The sequence below is a fragment of the Talpa occidentalis genome, unplaced genomic scaffold (genome assembly GCF_014898055.3).
Source record: "Talpa occidentalis isolate TD23 unplaced genomic scaffold, MPIMG_talOcc4v2.1 talOcc4.10, whole genome shotgun sequence".
In the NCBI taxonomy this organism is placed as follows: domain Eukaryota; kingdom Metazoa; phylum Chordata; class Mammalia; order Eulipotyphla; family Talpidae; genus Talpa; species Talpa occidentalis.
In genome coordinates this window covers 87,275,115-87,301,228 of record NW_023600993.1, presented here as the reverse complement: position 1 = coordinate 87,301,228, position 26,114 = coordinate 87,275,115, and the positions used below count along the sequence as shown (strand labels likewise).

General features: G+C 46.8%; 1 protein-coding gene and 1 pseudogene across 1 annotated transcript; one reads left to right on the top strand and one right to left on the bottom strand.

Annotated features, from left to right (window-relative positions):
• Positions 1 to 1,210: 1,210 nt before the first annotated feature.
• COMMD7 (COMM domain containing 7) lies at positions 1,211 to 25,671 on the bottom strand. The gene is made up of 9 exons (XM_037497013.2): positions 25,532 to 25,671; positions 16,244 to 16,297; positions 16,043 to 16,145; positions 4,311 to 4,367; positions 4,186 to 4,223; positions 3,396 to 3,486; positions 3,049 to 3,098; positions 2,614 to 2,662; positions 1,211 to 2,100 (listed from the first exon to the last, which is right to left on the bottom strand). The coding sequence occupies exons 1-9, from the start codon at positions 25,613 to 25,615 to the stop codon at positions 2,024 to 2,026; spliced, it is 603 nt and encodes a 200-aa protein (XP_037352910.1). The 5' UTR covers positions 25,616 to 25,671; the 3' UTR covers positions 1,211 to 2,023.
• LOC119237538 (40S ribosomal protein S24-like) lies at positions 13,881 to 14,644 on the top strand (annotated as a pseudogene).
• Positions 25,672 to 26,114: the final 443 nt, after the last annotated feature.

Genomic DNA, 26,114 nt, shown 5'->3' with positions numbered 1-26,114 from the left:
TGGTGGTCTAGGGGTTAAGTCTCAGCACTGCAAAGGCCCACCACAACAGCCTGAGTTCAATCCCAGGCCAGGGAGCTAACCACATGGTGCAGCAGACCTCTCCTTCCTGTCTCACCTGCTGCTCCTCATCAGTGTATTTCAGGAGCTCTGACTGTTTCGCTCCCCACTCTATTTCTGGTGAATCCTCTCAACCCTCCACCTCTGGCCTACACCCCAAATCTTGTATGCATAAATAAATCTTTAGAAACAAAACAAAAATGCTGATTATGACCACACACATCAGAATCGCCTACAAGAGGGCCTCCCTGGTGTTGCAAGGGATTCAGCACCGCACTATGAGGCAATCCACAGCCTCTGCAGCATGAGTTCGATCCCCGGCCAGCCAGGGAGAAACCCACATGGTGAGGCAGACCTCTCCTGTCTTGCCCGCTGCTCCCCTCAGCAGTGTATTTCAGTGAGTCTGCCTGTTCTGTTCCCCACTCTCTCTGGTGAATTCTCTCACCCCCCTGCATCTCTGGCCTGTACCCCGGTTCTTGTATAAATAAATTTAAAAAAAATCTTAAAAAAATAAAAAAAGGAATAGCCTACAAGGAGACACAGATGCAGACTCTATGTATTGATATGGAAAGCGCTTCAAGGTGTATTAGCCAAAGTGTGTAGTGTAGAATCATTGGTGTAAACAAGAGTAAAAATTAAAATTTCCATTGCTGATGGGGGTGGGGAGCCCTCTGGAAGGAAAGGGAGGCAACAGGGGAACTGAGTAAGTGCTATACTCTTGGATACTCTGACCCAGCAATTCACATCTATTGGCATAAATATGCTTCTGTGCATACAAAAATATTCAACTACAGCACTGTTTATGAGAATTTATATAAGGAAACAAGCTAACTACCCATTGGTGAAAACAGGTTAAATAAATCATGCATTTGAAGAAACATGGTGTTTGTTACAAAGAATGGGCGGCTCTGTTCTGATATGCATTGATTTTTTAAGATTTATTTATGCATACAAGAACTGGGGTACAGGTCAGAGGTATGGTGAGAGGATTCACCAGAGACAGAGTGGGGAGCAGAACAGGTAGATCTACTGAAATACACTGCTGAGGGGAGCAGTGGGCAGACAGGAGAGGTCTGCTGCACCATGTGGGTCAGCAGGTCAATCCCTGGCTGGGGATTGAACTCATGCAGCAGTAGCTGGCGACAGCTTGATAGTGCTGAGACTTAACCCCTTGTGCCACCAGGGAGGCCCCAGGATTCCAACTTTGGACTACAGCCAATTTCACTGAAGACCCAGGGCCTTCACCAAAATCAGGAAGAGAATTTTTGAAGAGCACCTAGTTTAATCCATGCATAAAGACAACTAGATGCCAACCTTTCCTTCAGAACCTTTTTATTCATCATCTAAGCAATAAAGTCAGCCTGAACCAAAACAAGCCAACACAGCCTGAAAAGGGTTACTTTATTACAAAACAACAGGGCAGAACCTGGAATGAAGACAGAATGCAGCCTCACTTCTTTTTACAGTGGACCAAGCATGTGTTGATACACAGTTCCCCATTAAAAACCGGTAAGCAATGCACCACCACCTCACAGTATGCAGCAATACGGCTGGGTGTCCCCCAACCCCAGGTCATTCAGACGCCCCTACCAGTGTCATGCAGTCCGCCGTGGCCAAGCCCTGGCGCTTTTGAGGGGTTTGCATTTGGAGAGATGGCACCATTCCTCGACTCTGGAAGTTTGATGGTGACTCAACTTGTTTCCTCCCCTGAACGGGAGCTGCTGAACTCTGTCTGAATATCTTAAAAAGTTTCCTGGAGATAGGAGGTGGATGTTTCTTAACAAAGAGTTTGCAGGGTAATTGTGTAGGCCTTTTTAAGTACTTAATCCTGTTGTTTTTCAGAAACCTTTGCACCTGGGCTCCCAAGAAGCAAGGGCCGAATGGAGCGCCCCACAGGGCTGAAGCAAGGTGCCTCTGAGCGGTCACCCAGCGAGGAAAGGGGGCAGGGAAGGCTGGGGGACAGAAGTCAGCTGAAACACTCCATGCTGGTTCGGACTCGCTCCATTTCGTGCAGGAAGCTGTAGAACTGAGGCAAGGTTAATTCTGGGGAGAGAAAATTAAGCTTCAGGTAAATGTTTCCAACTCCACAGAATCATCCAGAGAATTTAATTTCCTCCAATTCTTTTTCTTTTGGGGTTAGTACTACAAAGTGGTTCTAGAGGGGCAATAATGGTAATAAAGGAGGGAGAGCCTTGAACATGGGCTCTCTGCTCCATGAAAAGGGGGGAGGCTGGAAAGAGCCTGACTCCACAGCACAAGGAGCCAGGGCTTGCTCAGGTTATGCGGGGACTCCTGCATCTACATCAAGTGCTTCTGCTGTTCCATCACAGCCATCCTTTCCCCGCACCTTCCCCTTTCCAAAAAGACTTCAACTGTGGGGCCTCCAGCCTGCCGGGTGGCTTATTATTTATGAGAGAAAAGGCAGTGGAATGGCTACTCCACCGCTCAGCTGTGACTTTTTTCCTGATAGAAATCATTTGCAGTGGGCTTCCTGAGCCCACTGATGACAGAGAACATGGGGAGAGTGAAAAAGCTCAAACGTGAATTTGGACTCACCTATGTACAAATTTTCAGTTTGATTTCCTTTCTTAATCACCAACTTTAACTGATTAAAAAAAATAAATAAATATTTACATTCAAATGGTGACAAGTGGGCCAAGAAATTCCTGACACCTGAACTTTCACTTGAACATCTAAACATCCAGATTCTAACTCAAGAATTACACAGGAAATGTCTGGACTGTCCAACACTAAAACTTCTAGCAATTTCCATGCTTATGGGGACAGTCAAACTGTTAAGAACACAGTCACAATCCTGTTCATCTGAGGCTTGTGAGTGACTACTTGTTTGGCTGACCACAGTGCTCTGAGCTATAGAGCCTCCTCAGTGATCACCCCGTCAATGGGTATTTAAAGAAACCTGATGCAGATGTAATAGTTTTTAACCCAGTCAAAAAGGTACCCATTTGCAAAGATCAGGGGAAGACTTACTTGTAAAAAAATACTTCCCACTTTCTCCAGCTCACTGCTCCCAGATGTCACTGATACACAAGAGAGAAAAATAATCAGTGACTGGTTGAAGACATACTCTGAAGACCCCAAGCTTTGCTGATTGCCCAGCAGAAACTGTATGGGGGCAAAATGTGCTCTTCGGGGACCACCCTTGCATGAGCCACAGGTCGAAATACTGGCAGCGTACGGACAGCGATACAGAGCACCAGCTGCTGGTCTCAACACTGATGACTGAGGACACAGCTCCCCCATCAAAACTACAGAAAAGCCTCTGCAACCCCACCCTGCCTCACCCACATGACCCAGAACTGGCTCTAACTGGTTACCTCCAAATTTCCACTCCATATCTATAAGCTGGTTAATCATCAGAGTCTGACCTATGGCCCAATGAGCCAGGGTGGGGGCGTTCTTCTTCCACTGGAACAAAAGCAAAAAGGCACAGTCATATCAATGGAAAATATCATCCAGCCCCCCACAGAGAAGGGGAGGAATGCAGAAACAAGGGCTGGACCTATATGCATAGGCTTGGGGGGAGAGGAGAGGGAAGAGGGGAAGAGGACAATCTACATGTTTTCTTTTACCAGAAGATGTAATCCAGGTTGAAACAAAAACTGTATGACATTTACATCCAGTCAAATCAGAGGAAAACAATTAGTGATGCACCAAATGGTACTGGATTTGCATGAAACCAAAGGAAAAACATTAAATAGGGAAATGACATATGATGACGGATAGTTTTTCCTTAGTTGGCATTTTCCATTTGTTTCTTTTCATGAAATAAAAGCAAATGATCTAAGGCGCCTCCCTGGTGGCACAAGGTGTTAAGTGTCAGCACTATGAAGCAATCTGCAGCCACTGCAGCACAAGTTCAATCCCCAGCCAGGGAGCTACCCACATGGCACAGCAGACCTCTCCTGTCTCACCCACTGCTCCCCTCAGCAGTGTATTTCAGTCAGTCTGCCAGTTCTGTCCCCCACTCTGTCTCTAGTGAATCCTCTCACACACACACACTCCCCTGCCCCCACTCCCCGCACCTCTGGCCTGCACCCCAGCTCTTGTATGCATAAATAAATAAATCTTTAAAAAAAAAAAAGAAAGTGATCTGAATTATGATACCTTTTCAGAAAAGTAAGTGGCTTTCTCCTCACTGAGACCTATAAGAGAATAGGAAACATTAGCATATTAAAGAGTGGCTAGCAGGTCACTCTCAGTCACTCTCAGTCACCTTGGCGATAACCTACCCAGGGTTATGAAGTCAGCCCGGACCTGCTCAGCTGAGAGACTCTTCTTCAAGGCACCTGGGAAACAGGAGAAATCAGTGAAAGGGGGAAAATCAATTAATCAGCTGGCATTATTTAATAGGCACAACTTTATGACCTAGATGATAAAGTAATAAAGACTCAGCTAGCTCTGTGAAGATACCAATCCAGCTGGAAAGAAAAAAGGTGCATCTGGAACAAATGGCGAACAAGACAGCCTATTTTACCGTACAACACAAGTGTTTACCCTTTCAGAAAGTGTGTAAGAAGTTAGCGAAAACAGAAGAATTTATGGACTTGGGGCTGGGGGTACCTGATCTGACAAACGAATAATACCACAGATTCTGAGTCACTAAATATGTGGTTATTTAAATTCTAAAATTCCGTAATATTGTAAATAATGTAAAATTATGTTCTTCGGTTGCATCAGTTCTTTCAAATGTCCAAGAGCCATACAGGCTGGTCTGGCAGGCACAGTACTGGTCAGTGCCAAATAGAGGCCATTTCCATCTACATAAAGAATTCTACTGATCAGGGCCTCCCTGGTAGTGTAGAGGTTGTCTTAGCACTAAGGTATGAGCTCAATCCCTGGCCAGGGAGCAGCCCACATGGTGCAGCAGACCTCTCTCGTCTAGTCCGCTGCTCCCCTCAGCAGCGTATGTCAACAAATTCACCTATTCTGCTCCCCCAGTCTGTCTCTGGTGAATCCTCTCACCCCCTATACCTCTAGCCTATACCCCAGTTCTTTCATGAATAAATCAATAAATCTTTTTTTAAAAAAACAATTCTGGGGCCTCCCCTGGTGGCGCAGAGGTTGAGCGCTGGGTTGTATAGCTGCCCGCAGCCTCTGCAGTGCAGGTTCGATACCCGGCCGCCAGCAAGGGTCCCACATGGTGCGCAGACCTCTCCTGCCGCGTCCGCTGCTCCCCTCAGCAGTGTATTTCGTCAGTCTGCCTGTTCTGTTCCCCTCTCTGACTCTGGTGAATTCTCTCACCCTCCTGCATTCTGACTACCCAGTGCCTGTAAAAATAAATAAATAAATCTTTAAAAAAAAAAAAAACAATTTAAAAAAAAAAAGGATTCTGATGATCAAAGGGGTCAAATGCATGGAAACTAGACTTCTGATCATAAGGTAGCATAGATAACAGTCAGATAGCCAAGCATTAAGCTGCACACTTAAAACTTCCACAGTGTGGTATACCAGTGTTACCTCAATTTGAATTTTAAAAAAGATTCTATTGGACAATGTTGACCTAGAAAATCAGCTTTTGGGAAGCACACCATGAGGGACTAAATAGCTTGGCCTGTTCAATTCACAACTCACTTCAGGGCCTTCAAACCTTCCCCTCAGAAGCCTGCGAATACCTCCTGTGGGAGCTGCCTTTGTTCTGCTGGCTTGCTCCAATTCCTGAAAACAAAGTGTTGCCAGCAATCTGGCTCCTCCATGTTTCACCTGCAGGCTACAGCCTAGAGTCACTATTTGGCAACTGCTTAAAAATTTTCCACTTCTTCGTCTTCCAGAATATGACTAATTAAAAACTAAGAAGACATCCACCAGGAGCAGGGGAAGGCCCTCAAGTAATACCCTAAACCCAAGGCCCCACACCCATCTCACTCCAGAAAAACAATCCTGTGGGGCTGGGGCTGTTGTCCTTTGCAAAACAAACCATGTAAACAAAGGGAGGAAATCTTTTATCTCCTAAATCAGACTGAGCTAGGAAGCCACAAGGAAGTCAAAGAAGGCAAGAGCCCATGAAACCTGAAGGCCCTTCAAGAAGCCAATCCAATTAACTCCTGACTACCAGGTGTACAGCTCCTTAGTTAATATCCAGTTCAAATCCAATATTTTGCTTGGTGATCCCACAAAAGGACTGAAGTAGGGATTATTGTAACCTTTAATTTTCAAGAGAGTAAAGAGATCAAGCATTTGGAGGCAAAAAATTAGCAAATGCAGTCAACAACTGCACTGCCAAAAATTCATTCAAGAGCTATGCCCCTGAATACACTGTAATGTGTGTGTAAGCTCTTTACCAATGTTGGTAGCAGGGATAAAAAAGTCAGGAACCGTAGGTCAATCTGGGCACCAAGGTGATGCTGTTAACAGTTAAGTTGGAAGGGGGGGGGCCTCCCTGGTGGTGCAGGGGTTAAGTCTCATCACTATCAAGCTTTTGCTGGCCACTACGGCATGAGTTCGATCTTTGGCCAGCGAACAATAACGCACATGGCACAGCAGACCTCCCCTGTCCCGCCTGCTGCTCCCCTCAGCAGGTGTATTTCACTTAATCCGCCTGTTCTGTTCCCCACTCTGTCTCTGGTGAATCCTCTCAACCCCCCACCCGGCACCTCTGGCCTGGACCCCAGTTCTTATATGCATAAATAAATAGAAAAATAAATCTTTAATAAAATAAAAATGGTCTGAAAGAATGGCTCTACTGCTGAGTTATCTATAATCTTGCCTAGGAGACCCTCACAGTGACAATCATAATACTAGTGCTACAGATACCAGGCATTGAAGCTAGCAAGTTATATTTATTATCGTTCTCCGTTCTTTTTTTTTTTAACACTTTTTTTTTTTAATAGAGGCATGTTTTACTTATTTATTTATTTATTTATTTATTTTGTTTATACATGCACTGGGTACAGTCAGAAGCACGGGAGGGTGAGAGAATTCACCAGAGCCAGAGCGGGGAGCAGAGCAGGCAGAAGGACCGAAGTACACTGCTGAGGGGAGCAGCGGGCGGCAGGAGAGGTCTGCGCGCCATGTGGGACCCTCCTCCTGTGGCCGGGGAGCAGCCGGGGATTGAACCAGGGCCGCAGAGGCCGCGGGCAGCTTCGCAACCCAGCGCTCAACCGCTGCACCACCGGGGAGGCCCAACACTTTTTTTTTTTTTAAAGATTTACTTAGTTATTTATACAAGCACTGGGTACAGTCAGAAGTGCGGGAGGGTGAGAGGATTCACCAGAGCCAGAGCGGGGAACAGAACAGGCAGACTGACGAAATACATTGCAAGGGGAGCAGCAGGCAGGGCAGGAAGGGTCTGAGCACCATGTGGGACCCTCGCCGGTGGCCGGGGATCTAACCGGCACTGTAGAGGCTGCGGGCAGCTTTGCAGCCCAGCGCGCAAGCGCTGTGCCACCAGGGGAGGCCCTCATTCTCCGTTCTTATAACAATGTATGAGCTACTAAAATTAACGGAAGAAACATTCTCAGAGAGGTTAAATAACTTGGTTCAAGGTTTCAGAGCTGCTATAGTGACAAGGCAGCATACAAGGGTCCCCCTAGCAACCAAATGCTATGGGGGGTGGGAGGGTCCCAGTGGATCCTGCTGAGAACAAACAACTATGTACAAATGAAATGCAAGGGAAATATGGAAATCTGGCCACCAGTTATTTTTAGATATGATAAAAGCATACTACAATAGTTTGATACGGGGAAAACAAAGGTGTTTTTTTTTTTTTAAATCTTTTAGATACATAACTAGGGATTTAGGAAAGAAGTGATATGATATCTCAGATTTACTTTCAGGAGAGCAGTGAGAAGTAGCCAGGATACAGATGAAACAATTTGGCCAAGGGCAGACAACTGTTGGTCAGACATTTTCAAGAATTACATCGCAGGCCTCCCCGGTGGTGCAGGGGTTCAAGTCTTGTGCTATCAAGTTATCTCTAGCCACTGCATCATAAATTTGATCCCCAGCCAGGGAGCTAACCCACATGGCACAGCAGACCTCTCCTGTCTCGCCTGCTGCTCCCCTCAGCAGAATATTTCAGTAGGTCTCCCTATTCTGCTCCCCATTCTGTCTCTGGTGAATCTTCTCACCCCGCCCATACCTCTGGCCTACAGCCCTTGTATGCGTAAATAAATAAAAATAAAATTTTAAACAAAAAGAATTACATTGCACAAAGTAAAACATTAAATAACAAAAGCCGGCAGGCTTTGCGTCAATCCAGGGAGGTTCTGGCCTCAGCATTTCCACTATAGGACCTTAAACATGTCACTACCTGGGTCTTTCTAGGCCTCTATTTCTTTATTGCCAAGACAAAGATTAATCTAGGTCAGAACTCTACAAAACTTTACCTGGCACTTCCCCTGCCAGAGAAAGAGAAAGAGAGAGAGAGAGAAGAGTTTCAGGGTTAACCTTTTCAGATACTGGTTAAGCAGGTTTCTTTTTTTCTTTTCTTTTTTTAAAGATTTATTTATGCATACAAGAGCTGGGGTACAGGCCAGAGATGGGTGTGTGTGTGAGAGGATTCACCAGAGACAGAGTGGGAAACAGAACAGGCAGACTGAAATACACTGCTGAGGGGAGCAGCTGGCTAGACAGGAGAGGTCTGCTGCGCCATGTGGGTAGCTCCCTGGCCGGCCGGGCATCGAACTCGTGCTGCAGAGGCTGTGGATTGCTTCATAGTGCGGTGCTTAACCCCTTGCGCCACGAGGGAGGCCCTTAAGCAGGTTTCTTTATGGCAGAACTTTTCAGAGCCTGAAATAAGTTAATATGTCTGTGAATTTCCAAGGCAGTGTCTGGGAGACAGTGTTTTCTGCCCCCGTCTGATCACTGATACATTTTGGGAAAGACTGATCTAGAGGGTTCTTAAGGTCCTATCAGCTCTAGCAAGCTGTACTTCCACATAGGGAGAACAGGATTAGGGAAGGGGTAGAGAATGGAGGGCTGTAGGTTCTTATATTTCAGATTAGATGTACAGTCATATTGGAGACTACAGACTTCATCACGCAACGGACATAGTGAAGGGGAGCGGCATGACCCAGGATGTGGTGAGAATGTGCTCCAAGGCAAACTGGGAAGGGAGAATAGAAGTGACATTACTGCACAGGGTAGGGCCAAGCACCTGTTCTGGGAGGGTAGTTGACAGAAGACACACAAGGTTAAGGGATGAGGAAGAGGCCAAGAGATTTGCAAGTCACAATCTCAGATGATTAAGAAGAAATGGCAGGGCCTCCCTGGTATCACAAGGGGTTAAGATGCAGCACTATGAAGCTATCTGCAGCCACTGAGAGCCATCTGAGTTCGATTCCCGGCCAGGGAGGTGGCCCACATGGCACAGCAGGCCTCTCCTATCTCGCCCACTGCTCCCCTCAGCAGTGTATTTCACTCAGTCTGCCTATTCTTTTTTTTTTTTTAAAGATTTATTTTTATTTATTTATACAAGCACTGGGTACAGTCAGAAGCGCGGGAGGGTGAGAGAATTCACCAGAGCCAGAGCGGGGAGCAGAGCAGGCAGAAGGACCGAAGTACACTGCTGAGGGGAGCAGCGGGCAGCAGGAGAGGTCTGCGCGCCATGTGGGACCCTCCTCTGGTGGCCGGGGAGCAGCTGGGAATCAAACCAGTGCTGCAGAGGCTGCAGGCAGCTTCTCAATCCAGCACTCAACCGCTGCGCCACCGGGGAGGCCCTCAGTCTGCCTATTCTGCTCCCCATTCTGTCTCTGGTGAACCCTCTCACATCCCCCACCCCGAAAACCTCTGGTCTACACCCCAGCTCTTGTATGCATAAATCATTTTTTTTAAAAAAGAAGAAATGGCAAACATAAGCAGGGAATCTGCAGGAAGAGAAAAGTCAGGCTGCCTGGAGGACAAAAAGAGTTAAACAGAAATTGGAGCTAACTGAAGAGAAGCAAATCCCAAACTTGAGCAGCTTGAAAAGCTCTAGGGCATTAAGAAGTCAAGAGGTGAATTCAGATCCTCTCATTAAGTGAAGGAAAGTTTTATCTCATAATTTGGTATTGAGGCATAAAGCTGAAAATAACTGAACTACCAATAAATAAAGCTGAAATTTATTTATTGTACCATATTAAGTGCTTTATACAATAGAACTCATTCTACCACAACTGCTCCTATTGCTACATTTTTTCAGGTAAGAAACTGGGGCTACAAGAGGCTGGTCTGTCCAAGGTCAAATAGCTACCTTATCTGATTGGGGAAAAAAAGCAGCCCCAGTGCCTGCAGGGCCCATCTCCAGAGTGATATGAGGGCCTCCTGTTCTCTGGATCTGTGGATAATGATCTGTTGCAAATACTGATAATCAATCCCTCTGGGAAAAAGTACACCCAACATCCCCTGGGAGGGTCAGAGAATCTCCCAAATTCAGTTGACTCAGCATATACTAAGTACCTGGTTGACATCACCTCTTTACTTGTAATAGTGGCTGAGGAAAGAGGTACAAGGCCTGTTCCAGACTTCAAAGAACTGGTTATTTGTTCCAGTCAAGATACAGGCGCATATAAAACAGCATGAACAATAGAAAACTGTAAATGATTATGGTCCAAATTGATAGCTGCAGAGAAAACAACACCCGTTGTGTGCTTTGAGGAAGGGGAGTTGGTTGTGGACTGACCTGCTTTAGGAAGGCTTCCGAGCCCTCAGTGCTGGGCTGGAGCTCAAGGGTTGGGAAGGACTGAGGAGTTGGAAGGATGGAGCAGGTGTGCAGCAGAGCCAAGAAAGGGAAAAATGGGCCTCCCAGTTAAGGGCTCAAGGGTTAAGTCTCAGCACTATGAAGCTATCCCTGGCCAGGGAGCAACCCACATGGCCCAGGAGACCTCTCCTGTCTTCCTGCTCCTCTTGGCAGTGTATTTCAGTAAACTCATTTGTTCTGCTCTCCCCACTCTCTCTGGTGAATCTTCTCACCCCCCACACCTCAGGCCTATACCCCAGTTCTTCTACACAAAAAAAAAGTAAAAAAAAAATGTTTAAAAAGAAAAACATATTCCTGGGCCTCCCCAGTGGTGCAGCGATTGAGTGCTGGGTTGCGAAGCTGCCCTCGGCCTCCATGGCGCCGGTTCGATCCCCGGCTGCTCCCCGGCCACTGGAGGAGGGTCCCACATGGCGCGCAGACCTCTCCTGCCGCCCGCTGCTCCCCTCAGCAGTGTACTTCGGTCCTTCTGCCTGCTCTGCTCCCCACTCTGGCTCTGGTGAATTCTCTCACCCTCCCGCGCTTCTGACTGTACCCAGTGCTTGTATAAACAAACAAACAATCAAATAAATAAATAAAACATGCCTCTATTAAAAAAAAAAGAAAAGAAAAACATATTCCTGTGTGCAGAGATCGCCAACTCCCCCTCCAACCTCAGGCTTCTAGTGCCTTTAACCTGCCGTAAGAGCAAATAATGCAAGAATCACACAAACAAGGGATCACAAAATTTCACAGCTGGGAACCTCAGGGTTGCTCTGATTCAAACCCCCAGAACCTTTTGAGCACAAGATAGGGCAAAGGGAGAGATTGTACAGAAAGGGGCCAGACAGGAACAAACAAATTAAGCATCCAACTGTGAGTGCCCCATCAGGCTGAGATCCTGGGAAGATCAGCTTATTAATGATTTTTGAAATGTGTAAACCAGAGGCTGCCTTACCTCTACTGTTGACACCGGTTAACAGCCACATCAACACTGCCTCACTTTATAAGATCCGTTTCACAAGCTGCCTCTCTTTAAATAAAGTTAACTTTCTATTAAATTGCTAAATTTCTAGCAACTTATAAGACAAACACACCCAAAAAAGACCTGCTTGACACAGTTTAAACAACATGCAGTACTACCACCCAGATATAATCACAATTTCTTTTTTTATGACTTTTTAAAAACAGTGTATTGTGAAAGATTTTTTCATATCATTACATTTTCCTCAATAGCGTTATTTTCCTTGACATCATCTTTTTATTTTTTTAAATTGGAAAACAACTGACATATAACCCTAAATTAGTTCTAAGTGTGTAATGATTTGATATATGAGTGTATTGGGACATATCTACCAAAGGAAGTTTAGTTAACCTCTGTCACCACACATAGTTACAAATTTCATTCTTGTGATGAAGAATTTCTTTCTTTCTTTTTTTTAAAGATTTATGCACACAAGAACTGGGGTACAGGCCAAAGGTGCAGGAGGGTGAGAGGATTCACCAGAGACAGATTGGGGAGCAGAACAGGCAGATTTAGTGAAATATACTGCTAAGGGGAGCTGTGGGCGAGACAGGAGAGGTCTGCTGTGCCATCTGTGAGCTAGCTCCCTGGTCAGGGATCCAACTCAAGCTGCAGTGGCTGGCAATAGCTTGATAATGCTGAGAATTAACCCCTTGCGCCGCCGGAGCAAACATTTCTTTTTAAAAGCATTTAAACTTTCCTGTGACCTTCATTAGTAAAGGAATGAACGCCTAGGAACCCCAGTGTTTGTTTCACCCTTTTTTTTTTTAAGATTTATTTATTTTTGCATACAAGGACTGGGTGCAGGTCAGAGGTATGAGGAGGGGGTGAGAGGATTCACCAGAGAGAGTGGGGAGCAGAACAGGCAGATCTACTGAAATACACTGCTGACGGGAGCAGTGGGCAAGACAGGAAAGGTCTGTTGTGCCATATGGATTCTCCCTGCCCAGCCAGGGATTGAACTCATGCTTCAGAGGCTACAGATAGCTTCACAGTGCTGTGCTTAACCCCTTGCGCCACCAGGGAGGCCCATGATGAGAAATTTCTAAATGACTGTTATTAATTTGAAAAATAAGAGCAATCTTTTATTGCAACATGGTGCTAAGCATTTTATTTATATTATTGCAATTAAGAAAAGTTTAGATAATCATGTCGAGGTGATTATGTTACGTGAAATAAGTCCAAAGTGAAAGACAGCTATCAGATGGTTTCATTATCTGTGGATTATAAGTAACACAAAAATATACCTGTGGGGCCTCCCTGGGGGGCAAGGGGTTAAGCACCGCACTATGAAGTTATCTGCAGCCTCTGCAGCATGAATTCGATCCCTGGCCAGCCAGGGAGCTACCCACATGGCACAGCAGAACTCTCCTGACTTGCCCACTGCTCCCCTCAGCAGTGTATTTCAGTCAGTCTGCCTGTTCTGTTCCCCACTCTGTCTCTGGTGAATCTTCTCACCCTCCTGCTCCTCTGTCCTGTACCCCAGTTCTTATATGCATATATAAGTAAATCTTTATTTTTGTTTTTTAAATATTTATTTATTTATACAAGCACTGGGTATAGTCAGAAGTGCGGGAGGGTGAGAGAATTCACCAGAGCCAGAGTGGGGAACAGAACAGGCAGACCGACGAAACACACTGCTGAGGGGAGCAGCGGGCGTGGCAGGAGAGGGCTGTCACAACATGTGGGATCCTCACTGGCGACTGGGGATTGAACCGGTGCTGCAGAGGCTGCAGGCAGCTTCACAGCCCAGCGCTCAACTGCTGCACCACCAGGGGAGGCCCCAGTAAATCTTTAAAAAAAAAAAAAAAAAAAAGTCGGGCCTCCCCTGGTGGCGCAGGTGGTTGAGCACAGCGCTGTGAAGCTGTCCGAAGCCTCTGCAGCGCCAGTTTGATCCCAGCCAGCTGGCGAGGGTCCCACATGGTGTGGCAGACCTCTCCTGTCTTGCCCGCTGCTCCCCTCAGCAGTGTATTTCATCATTCTGCCTGCTCTGCTCCCTGCTCTGTCTCTGGTGAATCCTCTTACCCTCCCACATGTCTGGCCTATACCCCAGTTCCTGTATAAATAAAAATAAATAAATTAAAAAAAAAGTCCTCTCTGGCTGCCTGAAGAGCCGTCACCATCATGAGTGACATAGTAACTATCCGGACCAGAAAATTCATGACCAACTGACTGTATCAGCAGAAACAAATGGTCCTGGACATCCTTCACCCTGGGACGGCAACAAGACCTACAGAAATTTGGGAAACACTAGCTAAAATGTACAAAAATACCCCCAGTGTCATCTTTGTATCTGGATTCAGGACCCATCTGGAAGTGGCAGGATAGCTGGCTTTGGCATGATTTATGATTCCTGGGATTATGCAAAGAAAACTGAACTCAAACTTGCAAGACATGGCCTATATGAGAAGAAAAAAACCTCAAGAAAACTGTGAAAGGAACCCAAGAAAGTCAGGGGGACTACAAAGGCCAATGTGAGTGTTAGCACAAAGGAAGAACCGTTCAGCAGTGATTTTATCTGTATCTGCGGTGACTGTGCAGATTTTTCAGAGGATTAATAAAATCTTTCATGTGTCTGGCTATCTGAAAAAAAAAAAAAAAAGTTTAAAAAAAAAGATTTCAACTGGGGCAAGAGTGGGGGAACTGTTGGTGGGGGTTGTGTTGCTAGGGGTTGGGAGTGGTGTGGTACCTAGCCAGAGTCACACTACTTATTAAGCGACAGACTGGGATTCACACCCAGGTCCACCTAACTGACACATAAGGTTTCCTGGTAAAAACACACTACCCCTCACTGCACCAATCTCCAGTTGCTAGGCAATCTGACTCCTGTAATTTTTCTCTATCATAAACAGTGCTACATGAACATCCCTACCCCGAAATCATTTTGATCATCTCCTTTCAGCTTGAAACTTTTCCGGATTGCTCTAAACAAATTCTGCTTCTCAAATCCTCTGTGGCCAAGGACTTCTCTTCTTTGTTTTTCAACTCATGGTGGACTGATACATTTGTAAAATGCAATGAAGATTAATTTCCAGAAATATGAAATGAAAGGGGCCTCCCTGGTGGCATAAGGGGCTAAGTTTCAACACTATCAAGCTATCCGCAGCTACTACAGCATGAGTTCGATCCCCAGCCAGGGAGCTGACCCACATGGCGTGGGAGACCTCTCCTGTCTCACCCGCTGCTCCCCTCAGCAGTGTATTTTGTCAGTCTGCCTGTTCTGTTTGCCACTCTGTCTCTGGTGAATCCTTTCACCTTCCCCCACATCTCTGGCCTACACCCCAGTTCTTTTATTTATTTTTTATTATTTTTTAAAGTTTTATTTATTTATGCATATAAGAGCTGGGTTATAGGCCAGAGATGCGGGGTATGAGAGGATCCACCAGAGACAGAGTGGGGAACAGAACAGGGTGAGACAGGAGAGGTCTGCCTTGCCATGTGGGTTTCTCCCTGGCCGGCTGGGGATCGAACTTGTGCTGCAGAGGCTGTGGATTGCTTCATAGTGCGGTACTTAACCCCTTGCGCCACCAGAGAGGCCCTACACCCCAGTTCTTTTCTTTTTTAAAGATTTATTTATTTATACAAGAACCGGGGTACAGGCCAAATGCGCGGGAGGGTGAGAGGATTCACCAGAGACAGAGCGGGGAACAGAACAGACAGACTGACGAAGTACACTGCTGAGGGGAGCAGCGGGCAAGACAGGAGAGGTATGCTGTGCCATGTGGGATTCTCGCCGGCCTGCCGGGATCAAACCAACACTGCAGAGGCTGCGGACAGCTTCACAGCACCGTACTCAACCGCCTGCGCCACTAGGGAGGCCCTACATCCCAGTTCTTGTATGCATAAGTAACTTTTTAAAAAAATATGAAATGAAAATCACATATAAAATACAAGTGCCAAAAGGTTAAAATGGAAAAAAAAAGGTTAAAATGGTACATTTTATGTCATATTTTATCACACACACAAAAAATACAAGTCCCATTTAAAAATTACTAGATTCAAGAGATTTCTGTCAAATTGCTAGAAAGTCTCTAAATTTTTATTGTTCATTTTCTGGATAATGATGTGGAGGACCAGGTAACTGAGGCGGCAAGCAGACTTGCTCTGCTACCTCAGCCCTGGCTGGCAGTCTACCTGGCTCCCCTCCCCAGACTGCCTGTCCCGCCCATGTCTGGTTCACTGCTGAGTGCTCTGGCTCAGAGCCCAGAGCCTGCTTACAGGCTCTGTGGCCTGAGGGAATGTGCAAGTAATGTCTCTGGCCTCAGCTGCTAAGAGAGGCTACTCACCATTTGGAACCAGAAGGAGGCTTTTCACAATGCTCCTAAGGGGTCCAAGACTAATCTGATTGCTGGTGGCAAATTCAGAGAGCTGGGTCAGAAAGCGCTCCACCTGCAGGGAGGGAACAGCACAGAGAGGCCTTTATTTTCTGAGTGTCTCGGCACCACTGACCCACACTCAGGATCTCTCCTCATCACTAAATACTTTACCTCTTTGGGTTCAGTCAGGAAACGGAAAAGCACTTCTGTGAGGACTGAGAACTGCTGTGAAGAGAATAACATAGAGTATCAGTAACATTCAACTCTTGAGTCATCCAAATAGGGACCCTTCAGGGGGGAGAACAGTAACACACAGGGTGTTGACACCTGATTATTTTGCTTTTTTATATTATTTTATTTATTTATGCATACAAGAGCTGGGGTGCAGGCCAGAGATGGAGGGGGATGAGAGGATTCACCAGAGATAGAGTGGGGAACACAACAGGCAGACTGACCGAAGTACACTGCTGAGGGGAGCAGTGGGCGAGTCAGGAGAGGTCTGCTGAGCCATGTGGGTTGCTCCCTGGATGGCCAGGGATCAAACTTGTGTTGCAGTGGCTGCGGATTGCTTCATAGCTTGCATCTTAACCCCTTGCGCCACCAGGGAGGCCCTTTTTAAAGATTTTATAATTTATTTTGCATACAAGAACTAGGGTACAGGCCAGAGGTGTGTGGGGGAAGTGTGTGAGGAGATTCACCATAGACAGAGTGGGGAACAGAACAGGCAGATTGACTGAAATACACTGCTAAGGGGAGCAGTGCGCAAGTCAGGAGAGGTCTACTGCGCCATGTGGGTAGCTCCCTGGCTGGGGATTGAACTCGTGCTGCAGTGGCTGCGGATAGCTTCATAGTCTGCATCTTAACCCCATGAGCTACCAGGGAGGCCCTGTTCTGATTATTTTATTAAAGATTTATTTATTTATTATTTATTTATACAAGCACTGGGTATAGTCAGCAGCGCGGGAGGGTGAGAGAATTCACCAGAGCCAGAGCGGGGAGCAGAGCAGGCAGAAGGACCAAAGTACACTGCTGAGGGGAGCAGCGGGCGGCAGGAGAGGTCTGCGCGCCATGTGGGACCCTCCTCCGGTGGCCGGGGAGCAGCCGGGGATCGAACTGGCACTGCAGAGGCTGCCGGCAGCTTCGCAACCCAGCGCTCAACCGCTGCGCCGCCAGGGAGACCCTGTTCTGATTATTTTAAAGTTACAAATATTCACAATACCCACTAACCCATGTCTGTGCCACTATAGTGTCTGAAAAACTTGCATTTTATTGGGATATTTGGGATACATACTGAGAGACTGTGACTGTGTGGACATGTTCACACATACATCCATACTAGCAATTATTTTTTTTGGTTTATACTTCCATAGATTTATTATTCACATAGAAGCTAATCCAAGTATACAACTTCCCTCTCTCACCCCAAATGGTAACACATTATGCAAACTTTTCCTCTACCTTGCTTTTTTTAAGTAGTTCCTTCTGTGTGGCTATATTGGAAGTGATTTTCATTTTCTGTTTTCTCTATTCATATTCTCCTTCACAACAGTTTGTTATATATATTACAAAATATTTTATTTTATATTAGCCACTATCTTAGAATAGCTTCTTACTCTTTTGTGCATATTAATCTTTCCTTCTCGTAATCTGTACAGTGTTGGTCAGGAACAATTGTTTGTGTTCCTCAGTGTTCCTAAGCGAGAATTCATAGGCTTGGAACACAGGATCCCAATATTTGGAGATAGGGGCTGTGAGGTGGTGCCTTGTATAACTGAGGGTTTAACACAGTAGAAACAAGAACAGTTAGAACTGCTTTAAGAATGTGTTTTTGGGCCTCCCCTGGTGGCGCAGCAGTTGAGTGCTGGGCTGTGAAGCTTCCCGAAGCCTCTGCAGCACCTGTTTGATCCCCAGCCACCAGCGAGGGTCCCACATGGCGCGACAGACCTCTCCTGCCGCACCTGCTGCTCCCCTCAGCAGTGTATTTCGTCAGTCTGTCTGTTCTGTTCCCCGCTCTGGCTCTGGTAAATTCTCTTACCCTCCCGCGCTTCTGACTGTACCCAGTGCTTGTATAAATAAATAATTAAAAAAAAAAATGTGTTTTCTAGTTTTCCTCTATTTCTTTAAAAAAATTTTTTGTGGTAAATCTGTGGAACTGTCTGAGCTTTGGCAAAGTGCATTTCCTATGCTACCCGGAGCCATTTAAAAACCAGGCCACAGAGAAGCCCTCCAGCTGCTTTTCCATTTTCAGATCTCAGCCTAGCATTCAGGCTCAACCTTTCTGTGAGGTCTCATCCCCCACCTTTTTTCAAGAGGGGCCTCAAGTTAATCTGGTCTCTTGACTGTTACAGACCTCCATCCCTATCTCCACTTTGTCAAGCCCTCATTATCCTTCAAAGCCTTGCCAAGATACCATGACACTCCCAACAAGAAAGGGACCTACCCAGATTCTTAACTTCTGAGGCTCTTGGAACCTCGCCTGGGGGCACTTAGAATTTTGAATCTAGATAAGGAAAACAAACGTGTCTTAGCAGAGAAGCTTCCTTGAATGGCCTTGTATGGCCACAACACCCTAATTATTGTAAGTGCACAGAAAGCATTTGTTGACTCTATCATCCCTAAACACTTTCCCCATTCTTTGCCTTTGCACCTGCATAGCTCTCTATCCTTGAATTGCTCACCTGCCTGCCACTATCCACAAAATCAAAATCTTAACTATTCTTATCAGAAAACATATGAGAAGATGCTCAAGATCTTTCCGGACTAGAAAATTTTAAGTCAGTGAAACAAGGAGACCATTTTTCACTTATCAGCAAAAATAAAAGTTTGAGGACACCAGTGCTAGAGAAAGCACAACAAAACAGATAAGCTCAGAGTTGATGAGAGGATAATCCCTTGACCTTGTAATTCCATTGCCAGAAATATACCGTTCAAATTTTAAAAATAAACCAGACACATTTACACAAAGCAAGTTGCTTATAGTTTTGTTCATAAAAACAAATAAACAAAACCGGAAAGAAACTTAATTATCTATTAATAATACTAAATAAATTATGGTAGATCTATTTTAAAGAATCTCATACAACCTCTTTTGCAAAAAATTGTTTTCAAAAAGAGACCCCTAGGGCCTCCCCGGTAGCACAGCGGTTGAGCGCTGGGTTGCGAAACTGCCCGCAGCCTCTGCAGCGCCAGTTCAATCCCCGGCCACCGGACAAAGGTCCCACATGGCGCGCAGACCTCTCCTGCCACCGCTGCTCCCCTCAGCAGTTGTATATCGGTCAGTCTGCCTGTTCTGTTCCCCACTCTGGTGAATCCTCTTACCCCTGCACCTCTGGCCTGTACCCCAGTTCTTGTATGCATAATCTTTAAAAAAATATAAAAATATATTTAAAAAATTTTTTAAAATCTAAAAAATAATTTAAAAAATAAAGACTATAATGACTTCTGTGGGGCCTCCCCGGTGGCGCAGTGGTTGAGCACTGGGCTGCGAAACTGCCACAGCCTCCATAGCGCCGGTTCGATCCCCGGCCATGGGGGAGGGTCCCACATGGGGCGCAGACCTCTCCTGCCGCGCCCGCTGCTCCCCTCAGCAGTGTATTTCTTCGTCAGTCTGCCTGTTCTGTTCCCTGCTCTGGCTCTGGTGAATCCTCTCACCCTCCCGCGCTTCTGACTGTACCCAGTGCTTGTATAAATAAATAAATAAATCTTTAAAAATAATAAATAAAATGACTTCTGAGGATAGAGGACATTTTATTTTACTTATATAGCTCTATATAATACTTGAATTTTAAAAAAAGAATTATTCCTTTATGTAAGATTTTTATTTATTTTACTTATTTTATATAGAACTTATTTTATATAAGAGACAGAGTGGGAAGCAGAACAGGCAGATCTACTGAAATACACTGCTAAAGGGAGCAGCGGGTGACACAGGAGAGATCTGCACTATGTGGGTAGCTCCCTGACAAGGGATCCAACTCAGGCCCTGGAGGTGGCAGCGCTGAGACATAACCCCTAGGCCACCAGGGAGGTCCAATATCTGAATTTTTTCTTTCATTTTTAGCTAGGTGAGAGGGCTGCCCACCAAGTGTTTATGTTTTTCTGGATTTATTTATTGAGGCTACATGGGTGTACCACAATGAAGATGTTCACATGAACACTGAATCAGTTCACACCTCTTCAGATCTGTCACCACAACCCCCACCAAAGCACCCATTGTCCTCTACCCTAGACGACTGAACCCGCCTCTATTTTGTTCCCACTTCCTCTCATAATCATTCAAAAAATGATTTTTTAAAAAAGATTTATTTATGTATATAAGAACTGGGGTACAGGCCATAGGTGTGGGAGATGAGAGGAGTCACCAGAGACAGAGTGGGGAGCAGAACAGGTGGATCTACTGAAATACACTGCTGAGGGGAGTAGCAGACGAGACAGGAGAGGTCTGCCACGCCATGTGGGTAGTTCCCTGGCCAGCTGGGGATCAAACTTGTGCTATAGAGGCTGTGAATAGCTTCACAGTGCTGTGCTCTACCCCTTGCACCACCAAGGATGCCCTAAAGATGATTTTTCTTTAAAGATTTATTTATTTATTTACACAAGCACTGGGTACAGTCAGAAGCGCGGGAGGGTGAGAGAATTCACCAGAGCCAGAGCGGGGAGCAGAGCAGGCTGAAGGACTGAAGTACACTGCTGAGGGGAGCAGCGGGTGGCAGGAGAGGTCTGCGCACCATGTGGGACCCTCCTCTGGTGGCCAGGGAACAGCCGGGGATCGAACCGACGCTGCAGAGGCTGCGGGCAGCTTTGCAACCCAGCGCTCAACCACTGCGCCACCGGGGAGGCCCTAAAGATGATTTTTTTAATCCTTCCTATTCTCAAGGCTTCACATTACCTAGAATTAACCACAGGCATCAGCACATCTAGATAGGCTTAGTACTGTATTTCTCTCCATTTTCTGACCTATCCCACCAGATCACAACTTCCCCGCATAAGAGGCCAGGTCCACCAAACCTACACAAATGTTAGTGGGTTTAGTGGCTATTTATCACAGGCATTCAGATAGATACCCACCAATGTTAATACAAAGACTCTTGGGCCTCCCTGGTGGCACAGTGGGTTGAGTGCAGCACTGTGAAACTGCCCACAGCTTCTACAGTGTGAGTTCAATTCCCCGCCGGCCAGGGAGATTCCCACATGGCATGGCAGACCTCTCCTGTCTTGCCTGGTGCTCCTCTCAGCAGTGTATTTCGGTCCTCTGCCTGTTCTGCTCTCTGCTCTGTCTCTGGTGAATCCTCTCACCCTCCCGTGCCTCTGGCCTGTACCCCAGCTCTTGTATAAAAATAAATAAATCTTAAAAAAAAAAAAAAAAAAAACTTTTTGCTCCTTGGGGCCTAGGCCTCAAACTTCAAAATAAATTCAGCTAAATGAGTGGGAAGTTTGAGCATCCCAACAAAAGGGGTTAGGATAAATGTCCTAAGGGACTCTGGTAAGTTGCTCATCAGGAAAGTTTTCTGTATTAAAGATAAAGGTAAAAGTTTAGAGTATTTCAAGATTTAAAAATGAGTTAAGGGCCTCCCTGGTGGTGCAAGGGATTAAGTCTTAGTACTATGAAGCTTGTGCCACCAGGGAGGCCCCCTAAAATAAATTAAAAAAATAATAAAAATGAGTTAAGATTTTATTTTAAAAACTAGTTTATATATATATTTAAAGATTTATTTATGCATACAAGACCTGGGGTACAGACCAGAGGTGCGGGGAGTGGGGGTGTGAGAGGATTCACCAGAGACGGAGTGGGGAACAGAACAGGTGGATGGACTGAAATACACTGCTGAGGGGAGCAGCAGGCGAGACAGGAGAGATCTGTTGCACCATGTGGGTAGCTCCCTGGCAGGCCAGGGATTGAACTAGTGCTGCAGTGGTTGCAGATAGATTCATACTGCTGTGACTTAACCCCTTGTGCCACTAGGGAGGCCCCTAGTTTATATTTTCTATGAATACTAAGTTGGAGGTATCTTAAGCACATAACTCACGAGCTTAAAAAAAGTTTTGTTTTCTTTTTTTTAATAGAGGCATGTTTTATTTATTTATTTGTTTGTTTTGTTTATACATGCACTGGGTACAGTCAGAAGCACGGGAGGGTGAGAGAATTCACCAGAGCCAGAGCGGGGAGCAGAGCAGGCAGAAGGACTGAAGTACACTGCTGAGGGGAGCAGCCGGGGATAGAACCGGCGCCGCAGAGGCCGCGGGCAGCTTCACAACCCAGCGCTCAACCGCTGCGCCACCGGGGAGGCCCTTAAAAAAAGTTTTTTGGGGCCTCGCTGGTGGCACAAGGGGTTAAGCATCAGCACTATGAAGCAATCCACTGAGTTAGATCCCCAGCCAGGAAGGTGACCCACATGGCCCAGCAGACCTCTCCTGTCTCACACTGCTCCCCTCAGCAGTATATTTCAGTAGATCCGCCTGTTCTGCTCCCCACTCTGTCTCTGGTGAATCCTCTGCACTCTGCACTCTGACCTGTACCCAGTTCATGTATGCATAAATAAATAAATCTTTTAAAAAAGTGTTTTTGGAGCACAATCTTTTTTTATTTTCCAAATGGAAGTTTTCCAGAGAACTCCAACATAAATAAGTAAAAATTAAGCTGCTGGTTGGAGAGATCATCTACAAAGCACTGTTCTTGTATGTTTCATTCCTGGGCCTCTGAAGTCAGACATCCGGTCTTGAAGCCCTGGCTCCACTGCTTCCTGGCTGCCTGATCTTAAACAGGTCTGCTTGTTTCCCTGAACCACTTTTCTTATCTGTAAAATGGGACTATAATAGCACTCACCTTTTAGGGTTGTTATATATAAAGCACTGATAACCATGCCTGGCCCATGGTACATGCTCAATAAATAATATATATTTTTATCTAACCACTCTGTGATTCAATTTCCTCATCTGTAAAATGGCAATATTGATAGTACCTATCACTGACAGCAGTAGCAAGGCTTCAATGGGATAATATACATAAAAGTATTTAAAACTCGGGCTCCCTGATGGTGCAGGGGTTAAAGTCAGTGCTATCAAGCTATTGGCAGCCATTGCAGCATGAGTTCAATCCCCAGCCAGGGAGCTAGCCCACATAGTGCAGCAGACCTCTCCTTTCCAGCCCCCTGCTCCCCTCAGCAGTGTATCTCAGTAGATTCGCCTGTTCTGCTCCCCACTGTCTCCAGTGAATCCTCTCACCCCTCACCCTTCTGGCCTGTACCCCAGTTCTTGTATGCATAAATAAATTAAAAAAACAAGTGTTTTTTAAAAAAAGCACTTAAAACTGTGCTGTCCAGTAGGGGTCATTAGCTATACACAAGTGCTGAGCACTTGAAAAGGGTTAACCTAATGTGAGACAGGCTGTAAATGTAAATGCACACCAGAATGAGAAAATTTATTGCCAAAAAGTAAATTAGACATATTTTATATGGATTACATGTTGATATATTTTGACACAGTGAATTAAAGAAAACATTGAAACTTATTTCCCATTTCTAATTTTTAAATGTGGCTAGTAGAAAATATAAAATTAGGGCCTACCTGGTGGCACACGGGGTTAAGACGCAACCTATGAAGCTTACCGCAGCCACTGCACCACAAGTTTGATTCCAGCCAGGGAGTAACCCACATGGCGCAGCAGACCTCTCCTGACTCGCCAGCTGCTCCCCTCAGCAGTGTACTTAGGTCAATCTGCCTGTTCTGTTCCCCACTCTGTCTCTGGTGAATCCTCTCAACTCTCGCACCTCTGGCCTGTACCCCAGTTCTTGTATGCATAAATAAATCTTTAAAAAAAAAGAAAAAATAATATAAAATTAGACACCTGGTTTGCAATGCATTATGTGGACACTGCAGCCTTGGAACATGACTGGATAGTCATTGATATCACTATTTATGCAAAAACAATGTTTTGTTTTGTCTTTTTAATTGAATAAGCCTGCTACACATGTGGGAAATTGTGGGGGATGCTGCAATGAAGAAGAGGGACCCACTTCCTCAGATGTTGGGGATGGGGGTGAACTAAACAGAACTTTGTAGTGTAGTGGTGCTAAGAAATGGTATTTTAACCTACTTATTTTGGCCACCTTAGTGGTGTGAAAATGGCATCCCAGGAACAGGAAACCTCCTAGGTTGACAGGTTAATAGCTGAGCCTGAACAGCAGGAAAAATTCTTTGCCAGGTGCACTACAATCAAGAGTGGGGTCTCCCCTGGTCGCGCAGCAGTTGAGCACTGGGCTGTGAAGCTGCCCGCAGCTTTTGCAACGCTGGTTCGATCCCAGGCCGCTGGGAGAGGGTCCCACATGGCGGGCAGACCTCTCCTATCTCGCCCGCTGCTCCCCTCAGCAGTGTACTTCGTCAATCGGCCTGTTCTGCTCCCCGCTCTGGCTCTGGTGAATCCTCTCACCATCCCGCGCTTCTGACTGTACCCAGTGTTTGTATAAATAAATACATTTTAGAAAAAAAAATTAAAAAAAAAAAGATGAGGTCTCCACTGTGTAAGGTGTATATGGTTCCTTTCCTTTTTTTTTTTTTTTTTAAGTTTTTCCATTCTTTTTCACTTATGCATACAAGAACTGGGATGTAGGCCATAGGTGTGTGGGGTGAGAGGATTCACCAGAGAGAGCGGGGAGCAGAACAGGCAGATCTACTGAGATACACTGCTGAGGGGAGCAGCAGGCAAGACAGGAGAGGTCTGCTGCACCTTGTGGGTTAGCCCCCTGGCAGGGAATCAAACTCCTGCCACAGTGGCTGTCAACAGCTTGGTATCACTGAGACTTTAACCCCCACACCACCAGGGAGGCCCGTATATGGTTCCTTTCTTTGGGGACTACCAGGTATTGCCAACTGGGGGTGTGGAGAGGTCATCACCAGCCCATCCTGCCTGCTCAAGCCCATAGAGCCCTACTCTGGTCTGGCTCTTAGGGCATTCACAGTCCACCTTTGCTCACTCCAGGCTCCTCTCTGCCCCCTTGGGGTGATGAGACCCTTCTCAGCTTTCCCAGGGCCCATGGGCCTTCCTAGCAAAAGTTCCAGGCTCTTGAGGACTGAATACCACTAACTACCACCGCCCCCAGCCTGCAACTCGCCCCGCCTCCCCAGGCCCTCAGTCTATTCAGTGTCCCAGACTCCCCCCAGCCCCTTCAGGAATCGGGTTCGCTCTCCTGGGCCCGCTCAACCTGCTCCCGGAAGCGCCCTCCCCGCCCCCTCGCGGTCTCCCCAGCCCTCCGGGCTCCCCTCAGCTTGCCCGTCGGGCCCCCGAGCTCCCTGGGCTTCCTAATCGCGCCCCAACTCCCACTGCCCTGGGCCCCCGCCTCACACACCCCACAACCCTGCCGCTGGCGCGTAAACTCTGCGGCAGCCCAGGCTCCCCGCGGCCTACCCCAGGGAAGCAGCTGGGGCGCCCCGCGCCCGCACCCCGCGCCCAGGCCGCGGGCCCACCTGCGCGCCCAGCTGGTTCAGCTGCTGCATGTCGCCGCCCACGGCCTCGGGCACCGGGTCCTGCGTGCAGTGCAGGCGGCCCATGGCGCCCGCCGCCCGGACCCGCGGCGGCCCTCGCTTCCTCCTGCGCAGCCGCCGCCTGGCCGCGCTTCCGCAGCCGCACTTTCGCCACGGGCCGCCCCGCCGCCGCGCTCCTCCCCCGCCAAGCCGCTGCCGGGCGGGTCCGGCCGAGCCGCGGGTCCCCTGAGCTCGCAGAGCGATCGAATGCAGGGGTTCCCGCCAGGTCTCCCGGCGTGACCCCGGGCCAGTGCGGGACTTCTCTCAGCCTCAGATTCACCATCCACAAAATGATCCCCGGGATGCTGCTTAAATAAGCTTAAGCCTCCTAAAACGTCTGGAACTTAGCCTGGCACACAGGAAGCCCTCAGTCAATGCCTAGCTGCTACCATTAGCATCGCTGTTATGCAGATGATGACTGCATGCCTGCTAGGTGCCTCCAGCACCTTGTGCCCCTGCGAGAGCTCACAGCAGTGCAGAGAAGTGTTCAGATTCGGGCTGGCATCTCCATCATCTGAAGGGCTTG